General features: G+C 39.1%; 1 protein-coding gene across 5 annotated transcripts in view; it reads left to right on the forward strand.

Moving 5' to 3' along the window:
• The window catches only part of marchf8 (membrane-associated ring finger (C3HC4) 8), an 81,947-nt gene that overhangs the window by 34,781 nt on the left and 24,925 nt on the right, over positions 1-22,241 (forward strand). For 3 of the 5 annotated variants that reach the window (XM_077494834.1, XM_077494835.1, XM_077494838.1), the window contains exons 3-4: positions 12,960-13,010; positions 22,147-22,226. In XM_077494834.1, coding sequence (XP_077350960.1) covers positions 12,960-13,010; positions 22,147-22,226 — 131 coding nt within the window. Of the gene's footprint in view, positions 1-2,735; positions 3,145-12,959; positions 13,011-22,146; positions 22,227-22,241 lie in introns of those variants that run through there. The other 2 variants (XM_077494837.1, XM_077494836.1) reach the window with 2 other exon arrangements.

Consider the following 22,241-nt stretch of genomic DNA (forward strand, 5'->3'; position numbering starts at 1 on the left):
TTTAATATCACAATATCACGATATTTCCCCTATCGTTAAATCCCTATTAGTAAGTCTAAACATGCCATCACCAGTTGAAGCTGTAGGCCCCGCGCAGACCGAGCGACGAGGCACTCAACTGTTGTGCAGCTCTACAACTACTTTGGCTGCGATTGAAAATTTGCAATCTCAGTTGAACATTTTCCTAACTTTTCACATGTAACGGCCAATCAAAAATGGCGTGTCTTCACACATGAACTTTCAGAACAAAAGCTACTAACTGAGATCCAGCTTTTCACCGCCAAGTCGACCAATCATCCAAAGGATTTATCACTCGATAATTTTCAGCACAAACTCGGCTGATTTTGAAACTGCTGGCCTACTTCCTGCTTTCAGTCTTCTTCTACCAGATTCACAGTGGAAAACAAGATGCTGCCATCTTGTGGCCAACATTGGAATTACACTACACCCAAAATGAACGCGGCCGACAGCAAAAATAGTTGTAACTGTACAAAAAAAAAAATCAACGAACGTCAATGATATACTGTACTGTATATGTATAAGTACGTTATGTTTTAAAATAATCTTCTCTCATAGAAGCGCCTGCCCTCACTTTGTCCTTGGCATCAAGATGAATGCATTTTGCATAGTCAGGCCCGTAAGGCATCTTAAGGCATTTCAGAACGGGGGAAAAAACATCAGTAGGCACATTTTTCAACAAATACCAGATGATATGTCCCCCAAAAAATATTCGCAACTAGGAGGGGGGAGCACTGTCTACCAGTTCTCAGAAAAATCTTTCCATACTGAACTACAGTTTAAGTGCTTCAGACTGGCAGATTATTACACTCAAGCATGACGAGTTAGATAACAGCACCGGATTTGACGCCACATCTTCTGGCTCATTTAGTATCAGCAGATACGACGGCTGCCTTGTGTCGTAGTAGCTCAATGGCCGCCGTCCCTATTTTCCATTCAAGTACGGCGCGTTCCGCTCTGTTCCATAACAGTGAGTCACCCTGGAGTGATACAGCGTTCCCCGTAACCCCTCCGGCTGACGTCGGCGGCCAACCAATCAGCCGTTACTGTACATTCTGGAAGGGGAGCATCAGATTCATATTTAACTTTTTAGCGGAGAGCGCACAGCGACCTTGCGTTCCATAGTCTTGTTTGCTTTGAAAGTAGGCCGTCTGTGTGCCAAAGGGACATGTTGGGGTAATGGTAAATAAAAGGAAGTAGACAACTTGTTCCATTTCAGTTCCGTTCAGAACGTACTCTGCATTCTTCATATTAACAAATGGCCACTGTGTCAAAATTCTATATTACTGCACGGAACCTACCAAAAGAAACAGATTCTCATCTTTCACTGGAAACAGTTAATGTCTAATTTTTTTTATTTATTTTTTTAGTAAATGGCAGTACAACATGGGTTGGTCTCAGCAAAAACACCTTTTTTTTTTGCCCCCCAAAAAGCAGAGAAAACGAGCTTCATGTAAAATGAAAAAAATATTTTCTGCTTTTGCGACGCCTCATTCTATAAACTGAGAAAGATTTTCTCAACAAAATAATTTATAATTAAGAAAGGCAACTGAGCAAAGCTCAACAGTGCCTTTTTTTTTTTTCACTCCCAATGCCTAAACACGTATAGGGATTTTTATATAGTGGGCTTTTTAGTATACTATAGACCACAGGTCTCAAACTCCAGACCTCGAGGGCCACAGTCCTGCATGTTTTCGAGGTTTCTCTCCACAAACACAGCTGAATAATATAATGAGGATCATTATCGGGTTCCTACAGAGCTTGCTGATGAATTGGGTATGTTTGAGGAGAGATGCAGGACTGCGGCCTTCGAGGACTGGAGTTTGAGACCTATGCTAGTATAGACCCTTCCAGTGTGACCGTCACGTTTAAGTGCGCCCCTTACGGTGGAGGGCAGGGGCGTCAATGCGAGTGAATTAGAAAACAATCAGCGTGACCTAGAAAATAGGTGAAAGAGTTGATAAATCAGCGATCAACGTTATGGTGAACTTGTGCATACGACGTACTGTTTCAAGCAAAAACAACATACCTTAAGCTTCCGCTCCCAACTTTGCCTTCCAACAAACTCAATTTTTTGTAGCTAGCGGCTCCAAACGGCTGGTTTCAATAAGTCGCAGTAATGTGGTGTCCTACTCGGGACGTTTTTTTTTTTTTGTGACACTTGACATATTTCCCACCTTTTAACGAAAACGTTCTCCTGTACATTCATTTGTTATGGGATGTTTGCCCTCCGTGAGGCACAGAGGAACCTAAGCAGTGGCGTGAATAGAGGTATATAGAGCTATAGTCCACTGTATAAAAATCGAATCACGGCCCGTGTTTTTGCCCTTGAATGCGTCTGAGAGCAAGGGTGTGAAAAGTATAACCACTGTGCCGCAAGCCTGCTGTCGATTGGTGCAGCCCGGGGAGTGATGTGGCCTCCGATTGGTTGATGCGGACGGACGCTCATGGCAGATTCACTGGCTTTTTCTTTTTGTTTCTTTTTTTTTTTTGTCTTAACAGATTCAGATGGTGCACGTGGGCACAAGTGTGAAATGCAGGGATGGAGTGAGTGTGTGTGTGAGGGGGCAATTTAAGGTTAAACTCAGTGTGCAGTAGAGAGGGAGTCTATTTAAAGGAGACCGCCTCCCTTCTCATGAATGATTCAACAGCGCGATGCCCCTCCCCCATGTCATCAAGATCAGCTGGAGGAAGAATCGGCTCGGCCAATGGGATTACGCTACTGGATTGAGTGAGCGAGTGTGTGTGCGTGCGTGTTTACACAGCTGAGAGCGAGCCTGGACAAGCAGCAGCAGCAGCTCAGCTTCTGTGTTTGCAGAAAATGTAGGGCAGCCGTCTCTTTCTCCTTTTTCGCTCTTTTTATTTATTTATTTATTTGTTTGTTTTTGGCCGTATCTGCAGTCGCCACGGTGACAGCTGCCATTGTCGCCGCGGGCTCCACTTCCGTATTTACCGAGGTTTTCCTTCTCATCCTCTCTGCGTCTCGGTGAGGATTTACATAGGGGGGTCATGTAACCCCCCCAGTAGCAACCCCCCCCTCCCGAGGAACCTTTGTCTGCATCAGTGAGAGAGGAAGGTGCGCCTCATGATCCAGTCATGAATTCCTGTTGGAAAATTAAGATTCAGGTATGTTGCTTGCTGCCTCTGGTCTTTTGTGTGTCATCATCATCATCATCATCATCATCATCATCATCATCATCATTATCATGTAGTCCGAGACAGAGAGATGGTCATGAAAATGGGGGCTGTTATGGTGAAGCCCTCTTGTTTCCAGCCCCTGCCTAATGTGTTTTTTTTCCCCCTGCATCACCACCACCAGCTCTGTGTTGTGGTACCCACTTCCTGTTTGTCTGTGCATCTGTCACATCCTCGGTGTGGAAGCGTGACCCATTTTTTTTCCCCCCTGTGCCCTCAACCTCCCTCTTTGTTCAGGATGATGCGAGGGTGGGTGAGGGTGCACAGGGTACCGTCTCGGGGCCCCTTTTCCACAGCGCGGTACCGACATATGTTCCCAGCAGATGCCCAGCTGGGATTCTAAGCAGGCAAGAAAATGGCAAAAATAAACACACATGCTAACATTAGCTTAGCCATTTTGGTACCTCGTGATGTCTTGGACTATGGTCGAAAGGAGGAGAGTAGAGACCCTTGATATATTTGGCCTCACTTCAACATTGTTCCTTGGCACCAAGATAATGCAAGATGGTGCCAAAGCACTACTTTTTCAAGATAGTGCCAGAGCGTTACTTTTATATTGTACAGGGCCTATACAGGTCTTTGGCCTAAGCACCAAAATGGATAATAGGTGGTCAGGAACAAAATATGTCCTCACTATAGCCAAATACTGGAAATCTATGTGCTACTCCATTGTTGTTGTTTTCTAATGCTAACGTTAGCTTACTTTGTTGATGTGCTTTCGCTCTGGACTTTGCACATTTGTAGTCCACAGTCTCCAGACTCTCCATTTTGCTACCGTGTCTGTAATACTTACCATGGTCAAATACAGGAAGCACTTTCTCCGCTTCATTGCTATTATTTTTGTTTGTTAGCGTTAGAAAAGACAAAACATGCTAATGGTAGCTTACCCTGGTGCTGTGCATCATACTCTTTGTTCTAGGCAGGGGCCCCCCATTCTGCTCTCAAATAAACCATCAGGAGATGTTCTCTGTTTGTTGTTGTCTTTAGCCGTTAGCTTACCCTGTTGCTGTGCCACACCTCGCAGTTTTTAACCACCATGTTCCTGTCCCCACTTTGGTGGGAATTCCAAGCAATAGTCTACAAATTTTTTTTACAAGAAACACATTTTAAATATACTACACATGTTGCAGCAAGTCCTCAGTCTTCTGTTGAATAATCCTCACCATGCTAAATAAAGCGGACCTTTGTTCTTTGCCATTACTGGTTTTCTGTTCGTATCCTGGCTGATGTGTTCAATGAGGCTTGGATTTCACAGCTTCTACTATTTTGGAATGGAAAAACAATGAAGCATGTATGAGTGGGTATGAGACTGAATTGTTCTGTCATCCTTTAGAAGAGCTCTACAGAAATGATAATACACCTTTGAGTGACACTTCCGAAGAGGATATAATCCACCTTTTGTTTTGCTAAGTGCAGCGGAGCCGCAATAAGTGGTTAAGTATATGATAAGTTTGCTCTTTTTTAAGATAAAAGCAGAAGACCAATTTAATGTGCTCTGTGTCAAAATGAGAGAGAGAAAAAAAAAGAGCATCCAATAAGCAGTTATTCCATCTACTTTACATGGTGTGCTTCTGTTTACTTATTGGAAAAACACTAGATCTGATCAGATACACATCCAAATGAACTTGGCCGATGTGATTTGAACTATATTTTGACTCCGGCTTAGCGTCTCGCATCATCGACCGATGCACAAAATCACAGCTTTGTGTCAAATCCACAGCTGGGGAGGAGGCGGAGATTAAGTCAGTCACATGTCATGGCACAGCTTAAAACCTGTTGAAAGGGAGACTGGGAAAGACAGCGCATCATGATCAATCACGTTTTACTCCAGAATGGTTATTTAAAGGCACAAGCAATCATTTTGTAAGGATTTTGTTAACACCACCCTACATACATTATTTTCTATGCATTTTATGCTTGCAAGGATTTTGTGTTCAAATTACGGTTGAACTAATTAATTGATCATGTTATACTATTTCACATCGACATAGAAAGCTTGAAGTTGACTAATCACTTGTTTTTTACGTCATTGATTGATCGACTTCGCTTCAACTTTTATTGCATTATTTTTTACTACAAAAAAATAAAAATATCAAGCCCTAGTTCAAATAGGTTTACAAAAAATAATGCGATTTTTAATATACAATTATTTTTGTCAAGGTCATCTTCCCATGTATTTTTTCGGAATAAACTATCAGATTTATCTGTGAATGCTGTAATATAAATCTATAATTGCTGTCCTAAATATGATGATGTTGACATACTCACATGGATGAAGTTGTTGGTACTCTTTGGTCAAAGAAAGAATAACAATGCATACTAAATTCGCTTGAAACAGTGAAAGTAATAATAAATTAAAAGGAATGCTAAAAATTAGTGAAAATCGGGCATTGCTTTGTTTTTTGTACTGCAGCTGAATTTAAGCTTCAAAGAAAAATCCACTGTGGTCTACTACTGGCAAAAGTCATAAATAAAAAGTACTGAAAATAAACCCAAAATGCAGCCATTGTTTCACTTTTTTTTTTTTTTTTAAACTAATGAATGTCGGTCCTCATAACTTCACATTTTATTGCACGACAGTGTGAGACAACCAGTGCAATCAAATACATTTTTTTTAATGTTCTGTGAGACTTGCTAACAGGTCTAATATCTTGAACCGCTGGCCATTTGCTTTCAGAAATCCGCGGAGACTCCAGATACATTGTGCCAAATGTTGTGCAAGCAGCCTCTTTCACTTTCATGTTATTTCACTGACCATTGTGGGTTTTTTCTTCAACGTCGTACGTAACATGTGTGCTGTACATTTTAATTGAATCATTTGATGGCACCGTTTTTCTTTTCCTATGTTTAATAGCAGCGCTAATGTCAAAACGGTACATCATCTTACAGTGGCTCGCTCTATTAAAAAAAAATGTACTTTTTAAGAATTTTATTTTGTTTAACTTTATTTCTTACAAGAGATTCTCATTTGCAATGCCAGGTCTTCCTCTGTATCACATTTGGTGAATGCTTATTAGCATGCTAACATTACTGTTTTTTTTTTTTTTTAATGTTTGGTATTTATGGCTCTACTTGGAGAGCATAAGTATCGTTTGAGGTGGCACTTTGTGTAAAACGTTTGTGAATCACTTTGCTAAATCATATGGCAGAACATCTTGCTTGTTTCATATGTTCTCGGGCTTTTAAATGTTCCCAGCAGGGACTTGCGCTAATACTGCTCTTAGCAAGCGCTAAGTGCTAGGAGCTATTAAGCGCCTGTTTGGTGTTTTGAATATGAATCCTCCTTTTTCAAATTGAATTTTAAGACTTGACACCGCTTGTACGCGGTCAACAGTTGACTCCTTCCCCTCCGTGCTTCATTATGTAAGCATCTTTTCTCTGGCTCTGCTAGCGTGTAATTGAGAGATTATATCACCAGGGTAGCGAGGGTGCACAAACTAATAACACAGTTAATGAACAGACAAGGTGCAGGAATGATTATCTGTGGCTCGACTTCTTGGCAAAAGTCATAAATAATAAGCCTCGTCGTGTGTAAGGGTGCCCACTTGAGCCAGCGAGGAAGTCCCGTAGCTTTGTTAGCATCACATTTTAATTGTCATTGGAGGGCCCATGATTGTTATTGAGATGTAGGCTGGCAGATGTCATATTAGATACTGTCACAGTCTCTAGTCAGGCCCAAAGTGAAGCTAGAGGACTGGATACTGTCGATGTCCTGATGTAATTACAGTATTTCCACATATATGCCAGCCAGGGGGGGGGGAGTGAGCTACTCAAGCCAAGTCGGGAGGGAGGAGGCGTCCATTACAGGGTTTCCGACTTCCTCGAAAAGCCTTCAATTTGATTTTTCAAAATGAAGGCTTTTAATGATCTGGAATTGTACTCCATGTGCTCAGCTATCTGTAAGAATAAATTATACGATTTGGTTGACTATATTGGTTTTCCAGTAAATATACGTTGTGTTATTCTATTGCTTGATTTGTCAGTTTTACAGGAAACTGGGAGTGACGTACGGCAAGCAATCACGCTTTGCCTCACTGCGAGAGAGTGAGAACAGACCCTCAGGAGTACTTTTGAAAAGTCTCTTTTATTAAGACATGTGGGAGGTGTGAAACTATAAAATGTTCTTTTATGGTCTCTCTAACTGATTGCGTTGTGCATCTGGAACATCTTAGCTGATAATTGGCGGTTCGTTGTATACAGTTGTTAGGAGCATATTACAATTCATGTCACGATAAATATGATCATTTGCAAGAAATGCGGACCAATGACGAGATAGAATGAACAGAACGAATTAGTCCCAAAGCTTCCCAGAACATAAACATAACATTGGAGGTACTCTCTCACGGCAATGCTAAATGTCGGTTTACAACACGCGATAAGAGTTCTCTGGTTTGGTGCAGACTTACTTGGTTTTAGTTAATAACAAATCACGTTGAGTTTATTTACAGGCAAGGAAACCCCATTTGAGAGGGGGGGAAAAGACAAACCTTGGAAGGAATCAGACAGCAATAGACTTCAAAGGGGCTCAGCGGTTGACAATTGGATGTGCACAGATAATTTCGTTTACTCCCTGTGACAGTCTCAGTTGTATGTTTTTCCCCAAAAAATCGTCTCTTTCTCTGAATGGCTCAGACTTTTAGCCCCGCTCGGACATCTGATGTCTTCTAACCTGCATATATAAAACGTCCCATCTGGCTCTGCTCTGCTGGCTTGCAGCCACGACGCACTCAAGTCGTTCTGCTTTTCATCCCAGAGAGACTGTGGAAGTGGGGGGGGGACAGGAAACCGCATCAAGAATGTTTGTCTGGGATGTTCGATATTACTCGGCGTGGCATCTAATGAGGGAGGAACGAGTCAATATAGCGTTTACTTCAATGTCTTCCTCTGTCCGCCATTATGTGTACACCAGCGGCATTGTCCAATGAAGTTTGGTGTGTAATCTTGTTGACGACTTGGATATCGCTTTGTCCGTTAAAACAAAAAGACGGGTCATCTTATTTATAGATGTATAATGAGTGTGCCAACACTTAAAAACAGTAACCCTGCATTTTCAAGGAACATTTTGACGTTGATGGTCATATAATGACAAGCAATCATTACGCAGTGCTACCATTTTATCCACTTCCTATGGCACTTTGTCCTCATTAGGGTTGAGCTTGAGCCTATTACCAAAGGCATGTTTCTCCAAATTATGTGAGTTTTTGATTGACTTGAAGCAGACACGGAACGTTCATTCTTGACAACAGAGCTTCTCTTGAACGCAGCTAATTGAGATAATGAATTCACTGAGAAATCAACATGACGGAAAGAGAGCGGCTACACGTCCCACTCTGCCGTTTACTCCTCCAATTGAATTTTCCCCAAATGCTCCTCCTTACTAATCTCTGATAAGCGTCATTCTTTCCAGTGAAAATTTGATTTGATTTGACTGCACGTTTATTAGTGTTTGGTCGTGTCGTGGTTCACATTGCTGACCTTTTATTTGACTGTGATTCCACAGATCATGAGGCAGAATAGGAACCACAGTACAGGAAATGAATGACTGAATGGATGCACTTACGTGACTTTTATTATAATAGCATTTGTTTCCCTGAACCGATATTAAGATAAGTGGACTTTTTCTAGGGCAAAGACTGTGTGGTTTTGTGTTCAAATATCTGTTGCTTCTAGAACCGCAACTATCAATGCTAAATGTTAGCATATAATAATGGCCTTTGTTGTTTCTTAACATTACGCTAAGTGGACTTTTCCTGGGGCATATGTTCAGATATCTGTTGCTTCTAGAACCACAACTATCGATGCAAAAGGCTTAATTGGCGTTTTATGTTGTTTGGTAGCATTAAGCTAAGATGACTTTGATGTGTTCAAATATCAGTTTGCGGTAGAACAGCAACTATCTAGGCCAAACGTTAGCATATCAATAGCGTTGTTTGTTAGCATTAATCGAAGCAGATATTTACGAGGCCAAAGGCAATGTGGTTGTTGATTTATGTTTGACTGTAAACTTAATCTGGGCGTGACATTAAATAGCTGGAAACCTCTTATTTTATTATGACTTGTTCACTATTTGCCAAACTGTGTGCCATACTTCTTCATCCCTGTAATATTTTGATAATTGATTTCAAGCTACCTGGCAACTGTTTGATTTGCGGACCGTTTGCCTCCTTTAATTGGATGACGCATCCGGCGACAAGACCATTTGACGAGTTCTGCGAAGCACATAAACAGCCGCTTCTTCGAAATCTATATCCCTCAAATGATTTAGAGTTTTTTTATTTTATGGAAGAATGCTGATCCTTTGTCCCGATTGAGAACTTGGTGGCTTTGTCTGCACTAGTCGTGCATTTTCCAATAAAGCATGGTCCGCACAAACACCCCACACTCCGTTTTTAGTTTTTATTCCACATTAGATGACACTGGATTGATCCCTGCGACTCCTCGTCTTTTGTCTAATCCCTGCTGTTGTTTACAGAAGGTCACTTTTTTTGAGGGGGGCCTTCTCAGAAAGTCTCCGTCTGTGCTTTACTGCGTATTTGTTCAAAAGCTCAGGATTAAGGACAACCATCAGTAATTTGTTCCGTTCTTTACTGTCCATCTTGTGCTTTTGCGCCGGCGGTCCGAGAGCGGTCATTATAAAGCCTGTTGAGAGTTGAATTTCCCATTTATGGGATCACATATTCAAGCCGTATCAAAATGATGACACGTGGATGAGCTCACTGTTGCTCGCTTCACGTTGCATTTGAAGACTGCTTGTCAGAGATATCCCGCCGGGCTTATGAGGCTTGACCTCGCAATGTTCCAGACCAATTAAGTGGAATGTAAATAATAATAATAAAAAAAACAAATAAAAAAAAAAACACGGGTTACATTTTAACAGCCAGCAACTTCTTACTCTGATGTAATCGTTCAGCTCGTTTGGACAAGGATGGCTTTAGGCTTTTAGTCACAAGTTTGAACAGCGTGTTCTTGTTTGATTAGTTGTGTGCACAGTGATGTTTGTATTAAAAAATGGGATTTAAATTAATATCACATGCAGGTTTGGTACAAAACGGTACAATAAGGGTGTGTCACAAAAGCCACACAAAAAAAATGCGGAACCTCTAGAAAATCTGTTTTAAAAAAAAATGCCTTCATGTTAGAGACAGTAAAATCATCAATTCATCTATCCCCGTTGTTTCATCTTCTACTTGGGGAGCTCCTTCTCCGAATGGCTGACAAGTTTCAATTAAAAAATATCCAATAAGCTTGTACGATTTTAATAGATTGTTGCATCAAAATTGTAACATTTCAAACCGTGTCCAACTTTAACTCTTTTACTGCCATGTTATGGAAGAAAAAAAAAAAAAAGTGCCATTTCGCCGATTACGAGCATTCATCAGATTCCAGCACATTTCATTATAATTCCATACACCAGCAGCCCATTGAAAAGAGAGTCAATGCTGCCATCTGCTGGCCATAGTTAGGTGGCTGTTTTAGATTCCACAACCCATTGACCAGGCAGCGCTGCACTTAGACGTTGCTCCGTCCATTGAAGAAGAAGAAAAAAAACCGTAGATGACGTCATTTCACGTTTATGGCAGCATACGTCGTGATTTTACTAATCGTTATTCAACATTTATGGCAGTCAAAGGGTTAAAAGTGCAAATGGAACACGAGTCATTAGAAGATCAACGTGGGCAATAGAATATTATTAGTCATGTACATTAGTAATTGTTTTTGTTTTTAGAGATGTTTGAAGTCCTCATTCCATTTTTTTCAATAAATTCCATAAAGATGATGGCCACTTCTCACAGTGCAGTTTTGAAGGGTTGTAAATATCTTAAAGCACAGGCTAATATCGGTTATCACATCAATTGTGTTCCGCATTGTATGTTAGCATTAAGCTAGAAGGCTTTCATTTGATGAAATTGCAGGATTTAGTTGAACATTTTGTTTTTTACAGTGTTGATTTATTTTGGCTTGTTTCATATGTCAGTTCAGTTGTAAATTAAACTTTAACCGAGAGTAAGAACGGGAGTGAAAAAATACTTCAAAAAGTATGTTTTAATGCATCACTACTAATAAAATAAGCAGACATCTTTTATTTTCTAAAATGGCAAACCATTGATGTTGTTTTTACCTTAAGAGAAAAAAAAATGAACCTGTTTTATTTGAAAATGTTTCATTTTTCTGATTAGATTTAAATAAAAGTGCATTGTGCAATAGATGCCATAGACTCCTTGCCCTTTTGCTGTTGTTTATAAAAAAAGAAAAAGTGCAAACTTGCATGTGCCGTGCATCCGCAAGAGCCGATTTGCTCCGGTGAAGATTTGTTTGTATGCAAAGCCCTCTCGAAGCCCGTGTGAACTGGCTGCACATTATGTAACCGCGATTGACTTGTCATTAAGGAGCCGCACGAAGCTCTTTAACGAACGCCAAGGCTACATGCGGCTCAGCACCCCGCAGCAGCAGCGGTTCTTCATCAGCGAATCTAAGTGGGGAATTGAGGATCATTACCGCCTCCAAAACACAACTTGACTGCGCTCAACTCGGCTAGTGTTCGCTTGCACTCGCTGGGTACTACAAGTGGCAAAAGTACTTGCTACACAACTTAACAATACAAATACTTTTTGTGGGCGGGAAAAAACACCAAGTGAAGTAAGAACTGATTTATTAATTTGCCGTAAGTTATGATAATCAGCAGGCCTGCTGAACTGAAAGCAAAAAATAAAAATTAGCTAATGATAGCAAAAGAAAAAAATGCACATGAGCAATATCTGTTCTTTCATATTAGACAGTTTTTTGTAATGACGGAAACTGGTGATTTTTAGGCTAGTACAAGATAACGTAATTCGTCACGAATTATTCATGTCGTCAACAACAATTTTTCAAGTGTGTCACGTTCCTCTATGTTGTTGCTGTCATAGTTTAGTTCCACCTAATGAGCCCTCAAAATCTTACTAAAAATCTTAAGCACATCTTATTTTTGTTGTCATCTGCGGAAGCTAAAAAACAAAACGCGTATTTTGACAAAGGAGCGGTATGATACCTGTTTTTTCCAAATGTAAGGACTAAAAGTGAAAAGCGTTCAGAAAAAAAAGATACCTAATAAAATATTACTTAGTATTTAAAGTATTTGTACTTAAAAAAAAAAAAAAAGTGCCAGTGGGTTCTAATTAGCCCCAAGGCCAACACAAGTGTTAACATTTCTTCTGCACCAAATGCTCTATATTTTGTTTAAAAATAAGACTGTTCAATGGGGAAAAAATGCTTTTATTTCCGAAAAGGTCATTTAAGAGCTGTAATTTGAATCCCATGCCGAGCAGGAAGTGAAAGTAAAAAGTCAAAAACAGATGCCTGGCAAATCTGCTGAAATGCCGCACCACTGTCGGATACTGATAGTTTGACTCGCTCTATACCATCAGCTTGTGCCAGATCGTCCATCTTGATTTTCCAAATAAAGATGCCAACTGAGAGTTTCATGGAAACATTAGTGGTCTGCTCGAGCTTGCACACACTTTATTATACACCACACTGACCACAGTGCATTATTATTGCGTCCATTCCATCCTTTGATGCAAACTCGAACTCGATTATTTGGAACCCAGCGCTGATCAGCTGCGATGCCGATGTGGTAACCATCGTTGACCGTGCTGGTCTTTATACATTTCAACAAGTTTCTCCCATTCCCATTAGGACTGAATGATAACAAATTAACAATTGTGATGTAATTGACTCAAGATGGATTTTTTTTTTTTCTTTTTCAGAATGAAAAACCTCTGGGTCATTCAGCGAGCAGATCCAGCAATATATCGAAGGTAAGCACAACACTTAATACGAAAATGTAAATAAATGCATTCACATGTTGTTGAGGTGAGGCCCAAGAAACAGGAACTCCTGGTGGGAAGCGCATTTTAGCTGTTTAGATAGAAGCCTGAAGAAATTCACTTTTGGAAAACACTTGAAATATGTACAACCCATTTTATTTCCCTGATGCAAAAAAGAGAAGCAGCTATTTTTATAAATTTGTTTTATTTTATTTTTTTCACCTCAGCATACACACCTCTTTCCCTCCCCCAACGACCTCGGTCTGTTTTCTCTCCTCTTCCCTTCCCCTCCCTCGCAATCCTCCTGAGCCTCCTAAGAGGATCAACCTTTTACTTGCGCTGAGACATGTCAGGGTCACTTAGCGCTCCGCCGCCAACGTGTCAGCCACGAGACGCTCCCGACTTCTCAACGCCAGCACGATGATGCCCACCCCGTCCGTCACCGGGGACCACGTGATCGCTTTTAAACGGCGTCGGGTACAATGTGGCGTCTGACTGGTACGACCGTCATTCACAAAGGCCTTTTCTTCGGTTTCAAAATAGAGGTAGAGGGGAACCCCCCCCCTTTTTAATCACATTCCAGACTGGCCGAAGCCGGCTGGGATAGGCTCCAGCACCCCCGCGACCCTTGTGAGGAATAAGCGGTTAAGAAAATGGATGAAGGGATGGTTGTAATACTGTTGGATTTTTAAAATTAGTTCACTTTTTAGAGGGGGTTTGTTAGTTTTTATTTTTTTGAATTTTTTTTTTTTTTTCTGTGCAGCTGAATAGTAATACCAAAGAAGTACGTACATTTAAAACACTCATTTATTGAATTATTGACAAAAATGAAAATGGACATTTTTGCTATTAGTTCCTTAGTTTTCATTAAAGAGATACTTTACTTATTTAGCCATTTTTGGCAGTCAAACATTAATATTCTGCCTATATTAAATTTGATATTTTCATTATTTTTCATGTACAATTAGTACCTTTAAAAACACGTTGTGCAACTTGCCGTCGGCTGAAAATGACATCACAAGGGCTCAGGTAACCAATCACAGCTCTGCTTGTGAATGTCACATGACCAAACCTAGAAAACAGGTGAGCTGTGATTGGTTACCTGAGCCCTTGTGATGTCATTTTCAGTCGACAGCAAGTTGCAAAATGTGTTTTTAAAGGTACTATTTGTATGTGAAAAAATTGAAAGTATCAAATTAATAATAGGCAAAATATGAACTTTAATAACCTTGATGCACACACACATTTTTGTACAGGCAAGATAAGTTACCTTTTTTGAGCGGCAGATTTGCAACCTTGATCTTTGTTCCTCGGACTAAATTGTGTGTAACGTGATGATGAACTTGAAATATCAGAAGGCCTTCTCAAATTTGACAGTTATTGATCATAACCGGAGCACACATCTGCCAATCTGCTGCTTTTTCCTCCTTTATGGGGAAACGGCGCTCGCCTAAATGATATTGTTCTCAGTGGCGAGTCTGGGAAAGGTCGCGTTTGACAGGCCGGGGAAATGAGCTGCGTGGGCGGATCGTTTTCAGACTCCGTTTTTTTTCTGTCTCAACAATACAAGTAGGAAATAATTATCGGAGTTTATAGCTGGATGATGGCCATTGCAGTTTATTATCCACTCCATGACAACGAGGCGCTCTAAAGGTTCAAGCCCCTGTCTGCACGCTGGCTGTCAAGTCGGAAGCCGCCATCCCCTCCCTCTGCTCTGCCGCCTTTCTTTTGTGTGTTGTGCATACGCTCACGGCTGATAACGAGGCACTCTAAAGGGGCCACGCCGGCCCACATGCTGTCTTTCAGGCTTTAAAAAAAAAAAGAATTCTGCAATAATAAATGTGTTGTTAAATGAATACCTCTCAGCGCCTTTTTAACTTTTGGAAAGAGAATTTTTGATCTGTAGGGTTTGCACCGAGTGTGAGACTGCATGGTGCTTGTCTGTATAGTTTCATCCGCATATATGCTGCTGGAATATGACCTCCAAGTCGGATGAAAAGATTTTCCATCAGTCCAAGACTGTGGAATAATTTATAACGCGGGTCATGATTGTTTATGCAGTAACGCTGCAGTCAAAGACGGAACGGAAATTCAATTCAATCATAGAAATGGCGACTGAATGCTATTGACTGGATTTCATTTGTGAAAGCACTGACTGAACGCTTAATTTGCAAATAATTAGTTTGGTTACAGATTTATTAACTTTTTGTGTTCATTTTTATTGCAGGGGATAGACATAGTCCAAAGCAACCCTGGGGTTGGTGAAAACTCCCAATATAAAGATATTGTGGGTTTTTATTTTATTTTTTTTCAAATGCAAAGACTTCTCATGTATAAAAATTAACATTCAATCGAACTATCAATCATTCTCGTGAAGAACAAAATCACTGTTTGTGTGCTTTTGATCCTTCAAGTGTTTTTGTTTGTTATCTGTAGTTCCTTGAATATTTGTCATAATTATAAATTTGCTTCCATTTATGTTGCAGTTTGTTTGCTTGACACTCTTGAGAGGTGTGTGATTAAAATAACCACCCGGTCATTTACGTTGTTTGCTCATATAGCTAGCTAGTGTTAGCTAGCGTCTTAACAGTATGCAAGATGCTAGTATTTTTTTCCTGGTAATTATGTCTCTAAACAACATATATAGGCTATGACCTTTCTCATTATGTGTTAGCATTAATTTAGCAGCCTTTAAGGCGGAGTTAACAGTACGCGTTTGTTGAAAGGCGCAACTCTGAATTTTATCTCACAAATGTCTGCTAGCTCAACGCTAATGCTAATGGGAAACGCCAAAGACAGGCTAATGTAAATTAGCATCGATGTTCTCAGCGTGTAGGAGTCTGAGGCCTCCCCCTCAGTGCTCTGCTAGGTCAGGAGGCTTATCTGTAGCCTGGTCCCGGCGTCGAGAACAGTGCCAGGCGTGAGCGTGTGTGTGTGTGCGTGCGTGCGCAAGGAGGGTTGGAATTAAAGTATTACACTGGTCATAAAGTCAAAGCAGGCGAGCCGCCGCTCAGTAGGCTGGTGTTGAGCTCCGGCCAAACATCTGGCGGTGGCTCTCCGTAATTCAAATTGTTTTGTGTAGGTTTTCGGCTCATCAGTTCTGCTGATGATACAGGACTCCCAGCCAAGCTGGGGAAATGTTTGTTTCACCAACCACATCATGGAATTGTTAAGTCTAGCAGCGTTTCTTAGGGCCAAAGTACTTAGGGTGCGAAGGCCCTTATTTGTTTTATTATGAATGTAATTTGGTAACTGCATTTATGTATTTATTTATTTAAGTATAAGTTATTTACATTTGAGCAGTCCCTGTTACAGAGGACCAAGTACAATACAATGTGTTTACACCAACTTGAAAATAGCATATTTTTCAACAAATTGAATACTTTTTAGAAGAACAACTTATCATTAGACATTTGAACATGTTTTTCAGTTTTGACATGCAATTTAGCTTCAATGTACAGTATCCTGTAGCGTATTGCATTTCAGTTATGTGATGTCTCATCGTGTAGAAAATCAAATGTCAACTTTAAATGTGATTTAAATTAGTAATATGATTGCCATGTTGCCTCAGTGTGTTGGTAACTGTAATGTAATGTAGTATGGGTGCATTTTTATGAGCAATTACAGTAGACACTTTCTTAATTTAAAAAAAAATATTTTTGTTTAATTTTTCTACAAAGTTTAGAATATTACTTATTGCCAATTTGCCGTGGTAGAATGTTATATATTGTCATACAATTTTCCACTGAAAAAGTCTCAGGCTGTCGGTGATATAAATTATAAATTATTATAAATTTCAACTGCTTTGCACCCTTCAGCAACCAAAAACTTGATAACTGACCGCTGTTCAAATCCGGCGCATGCTTCTTGGTCGGCCATCTTTGTTCATCGAGAATGGCTCATATAGTTGAAGTTTGAAGTTTGAAGTTTATTGAACATATGCACATATACACGTATAATTATATAAACACAAAGTTAAAAGTAAAAAAAAATAAAATAAAATAAAATAAAAGAAACATCCAATAAATATCTATGTATATGTTCAAGGGAGTAGGAAGAAGTTGAAAACTTATCCAGTCCTACCCCTTATTCTTCATATCCTATCACTTATTTATAATAAATTACATTTTTAATAAAAGAAAATATAATGCTACTCGTATAAAAAAATAAATTAAAAATAGAAATAAAAATACACTAGTAACACACATATATACAAATTTCATTACACTCATATTAATACATCAAAGAAAAATAAGTAAATGAATAAATCATTTCTACAATCTTCTTAACTTATATCTGATTTAAATAATAATATTGAATTTTACTTTTAAACATTCTTTTAAATTCAACAAGTGAATTACATCTTTTCAGTTCGGTTCCCAAGTTATTCCACAAATTAACTCCTTTAACGGAGACACACCTTTGCTTAATATTTGTTCTTGTTTTGGGTTTTTTGTATACACTTGTACCCCTTATATCATAAGGACAGTTTCTAATTTCAAACAACTTTTGAGTACTGTGGCAGAGTAGATTATTGTATACTTTATACATTATTTGTGCTATTTTAAACTCAACCAAGTCATAAAATTTCATTGTATTTAATTTAATAAATAGTGGATGTGTTGATTCTGTATATTTTGATCTATTAATAATCCTTATGGCTCTTTTTTGCAATTTAAAAACAGTGTCAGTATTTGTTTTATATGTGTTTCCCCAAATTTCCACACAATAGGTCAAATATGGTAATAATAATGTATTATATAATGTATATAGTGAATTCATGTTCAGGACCTCCTTGGTTTTATAGAGTATCCCTATGATTTTTGACATTTTCCTTTTAACATTTTCTATGTGTGGTTTCCAACATAATTTATCATCAATAACTACTCCAAGGAATTTATTTTCATACACCCTTTCTATTTCAATTAAATTCACCCTAATTTTAACTTGATGAGTGATTGGTCTAGTACCGAAAACTATGAACTTGGTTTTATTTAAATTTAATGATAATTTATTCATATCAAACCAATTTTTTATTGTACTTAATTCATACTCCACAGTAGTCAGAAGCTGCTTCAAGTTGTCTCCAGAACAGTAGAAAGTTGTATCATCCGCAAACAAGACACTCTTGAGTATTTTCGAGACACAACAGATATCATTCATATACAATATAAATAATTTAGGGCCCAGCACAGACCCCTGAGGAACTCCATGAGTAATCTTCAATTGTTTTGAATTTGTATTTTTAAACTGCACATACTGATATCTATCATCCAAATAACTTTTTATCCATTTATATGCTAAGCCTCTTATACCATATTTCACTAATTTATTCATTAATATAGAATGGTCTATGGTGTCAAATGCTTTCTTTAGATCCATAAATATCCCAACAGTAAATTTTTTATTGTCTATGTTGGTAGCTATTTCCTCTACAAGTTCCATGACTGCCATTGAGGTGGTCCGTTTTTCTCTAAAACCGTACTGATATTCACTCAAAATCTTATGTTTCTCAATAAAATTATCCAGTCTATATAAAAATAATTTTTCTAGAATTTTTGAGAACTGTGGCAACAATGATATTGGTCTATAATTACTAAATATATGTCTATCACCACTTTTGTAAATAGGAATTACTTTTGCTATTTTCATTTTTGATGGAAATATACCAGTTTGGAAAGACAAATTACAAATATATGTAAAAGGTTTTACAACATATTCTATAATACTTTTTACCAGTGTCATATCAATATTAAAATAGTCGGTAGACTTTTTATTTTTTAATGTTTTTACAACATTTAATACTTCAATATCATTAACACCATTTAAAAACATAGTGGATGAATTATTTACAACGTACTTATCTATTTCATGTTTATTTCTTGTCTCTGGAATTTCATTTGCCAAATTTCTACCCACATTAACTAAATATTCATTGAAGTTATTGACTATGTCTGAAATTTTATCGATTACACTGTTTTTATCTTTAATCTTTTATCTTTAAAATCTCTCTATTTTAGTTACACTGTTGTCCAGTGAAAAATACTGCCGGCAGTGTATTGAAGTATTTAATGGCAGTCAATCGAGGTGGGAAAACAGTCATTAAATGGTCCTGAAAGGTATTAAGTTACATTTTACAAGGTATTAAAATTCAGCTACCTGTGTGTCATTTCCTAATTCAGTGTAAGCAGAGAATTATAAGTGAAGAATTGTTGGTAAATGTCGTTTTTCTCGATTGTTCCATAAGTAGCTTGATGCATGTCACTCTTGTCGCTCTTGCCCCCTTTTTTTTTTTTTTTGTCCAAGCTGATTTGCAGGATTGTGATTTAATGCTCCCGAGAGGCACCTTAATGGTCGGCCAATCAAATCAAAAGGCTTCTCCTGCGCCATTTGCAGAATCAGCTGCCCCTCAAGTCGTCTCATCAAAGCGTCGCCGTTGTTTTTTTAAGGACCGTCTCGAAGTCGCGTATTTTATTATGTTCATTACCAAGCCGCACGACATGGCGACATATTGCCGTCGTCAAGCAGGTGGCATCTGCCTTCATTCCCCCCCCCCCCCCCCCCCCAGAAAGGGCTAATTATGGTTGGGAGACATCTTGCATAATGCTCATTAATTAATTGGGAGATGTTCATTATAAAGCAATCCGAAATTCAAGGTGTGCCACCTGTGAAGTGAATCAACATGGCGTCCTGCGTCTTCCGAACAAGAAACTTAAACGGGGTGGCGAAAACTATCGATTAATTGCTGGAACGGCTTCCCGTAGCCTCCCACCACGTCCGACACGATGGCGACCTGTCTGCATGTTTGAAGCGTTCCCAGCCGACGCCAACGGGCTACTCCATGTCATGTAGTCAGCCAGGTACTCGTTTCAAGCGGCGCACCGTTAAATATAGCCGCCGTTGCGTAACGGCCGTGTGCGTGACTGATCTTACCCCGCAGGCCCAGACGTCCACGGGATGTGAACTTTGTCTTGTGCACTGGAAATAAACAAATAGAGGATTTTTAATGAGGGAAAATGGCTGTCGGGGAGCTCGGAGGAACCCTGCAGAGGCATTTAAGGACTTTCTAGCAAGTACACGTGAGCGTTCTTAATTTGCGCTGCTCATCTTACAAAGGCCACAGGTTGTGAAATTAGGGTTAATAGGATTTTATGAAGGAAATTGTGGTTGTTAGGCTCCAAAAAGGCCAACTTTAAAGAGCCTGCAGGAACTTCTGGCAAGTAAAATACAAGTAATAACAAAAATATAGAGTTACATTATGAACATGGTAGTTGAGGAGTAAAGAAATGCAGAAACATGAAAGGAGCTTCAAAATGTATTGATCAGTAATTTGTGTCCTACACATGACAACAATCTCCTTAGCTATGATGTCCACATTACGTTGTTATAGTGGAAATAAATATTACAAAATGGTGAAGAACAGTGTAGTTGGGGAGGTTGCAAAGAGGTCAAAAGTAACATGAAAGGAACTACAATACTGGGATTTCTACAGCAACTGGAAAGCAGCGGCAGGAATTTGTGGCAACTACTGACTGCATCCTACACATGACAACAATCGCCAATTTTGTGGTTGATCTTATCTCTAATGCCCAGCTGTCCTCAGGGTTCGAAGTTTGTGTTTGGAAATGGACATAATGGGGGAAATAGTGGTCCAAGGAAAGCATGCTGCAGGAATTTCTGGCAAGTACTGGCTGTGCATGTGATCACCATTTGCATGGTTTATCTTATCTCCACGGGGTGTGAACTTTGTCATGAAGTGGATGAATGGTAGCGGCCCAGACAGATCCCTGTTTGTCCTGAGATAACCGGCGCTGCTTCTGCGCGCTATAAATGAGATCCACTGGCGTGTGATTCATGAGTGAGTAAATGTTGCAAGGATGTCATTGATGGGCAGGCTGAAGGGCAGATTGCATGACATCACAGCCAGCCATCGATCAGTGTCAGGCCGCGAGCTATAAAATGTCGCCGCCGTTGGAGATGAAATCAATAGCTAATTAGTTTCACGCTGAAATGATCAGGCCCACTTTTGGATTTTATGTTTAGCAAGACCCGATCGGATTCATTTTCATTTTGCATTAAATTGTATTACAAAAGCTTTTTTTTTAATTTTTTTTTTATATTGATTACTGTTTATTAAACAGTGATTGGTGTTTATTTAATAAAAAAAAATAGGGGTTTAGGAGGTGATATATTATTTTTATTTATTTATTTATTTATTTATTTTATTTTATTTATTTTTTTTTGTTGCTTGAGTTCAGTGGACATTGTCCTGCTCCTTCTGGTGTTTTTGCCTCTGCCACCAGGGGGCAGTCACATACAGATTCACCCAAAGAAAAGTTTCACAACCTCAGTTAGTAAAATAATTATTCTACTCTATGCATTAATAGTTATTTTTGGTATATTTATAATAATTAGTCTGAAATATTTATATTGCCGATGAACTTCTGCTGCACAGTTCGTCCTTGTTGGCGATAACGCACAAAATGAGCTCGTTTGACACGACATTAACTCCTAAACAAGACGAAGAGCGATGAATGCCAAAGAGAGCAAGGTCGATGTGTGCGCACTTAATGAGAGCCGTGATTGGCTAATGTGTGAAAAGAGGCGTGGCTTGGGGTTAATTATATGGATCTACCAACAATATGCAGGGAACATGAATTTTGCTGATATTAGTAGTACTAGTTTGTTAAAAAAAAAAAAAAAAAAAAAAGTTACGTCTGCAGCCCTGGAACTATGTTGAAGTTGAGGGGAGGAGCTTCTATTATACAGGTAACATACTAGCATCCGTCATAATTACAGTATTTGTCAAAATAAGTAAATATTTGTATGAAAAACACTTCCTAGACCATGAAAATAAAACAACCCATTAATAAACCATAAGTAACCGCATCATAACTTCGTTACCTCTTGATTGGTTGACAGATTAGTCGTCATCGATCAAAACGGCAATGGAATGGAATAGAAGCGGATTTATTTACAGTAGTATTTACTGTATTATTCATGAATCTTTCAGCTTTATATTTATATAGCAGATGAAAGTAACTGTGAATAATTTATCTGCTGTCGATGCGTACGCTTTGCTGACTTCACATGAAAGTGCGCGTGTTGTTGTTGTTGTTGCTTTCAGGCCGGCAGTCCGACTTCAGTCAACGCGCCGTGCAGCTTCTCGAGAACGTCGGTTTCTCCCTCAAGCCAAGACATCTGCAGGTACAAACCTCGTCG

This window comes from Festucalex cinctus, chromosome 14 (genome assembly GCF_051991245.1).
Source record: "Festucalex cinctus isolate MCC-2025b chromosome 14, RoL_Fcin_1.0, whole genome shotgun sequence".
NCBI classification, from domain to species: Eukaryota; Metazoa; Chordata; class Actinopteri; order Syngnathiformes; family Syngnathidae; genus Festucalex; species Festucalex cinctus.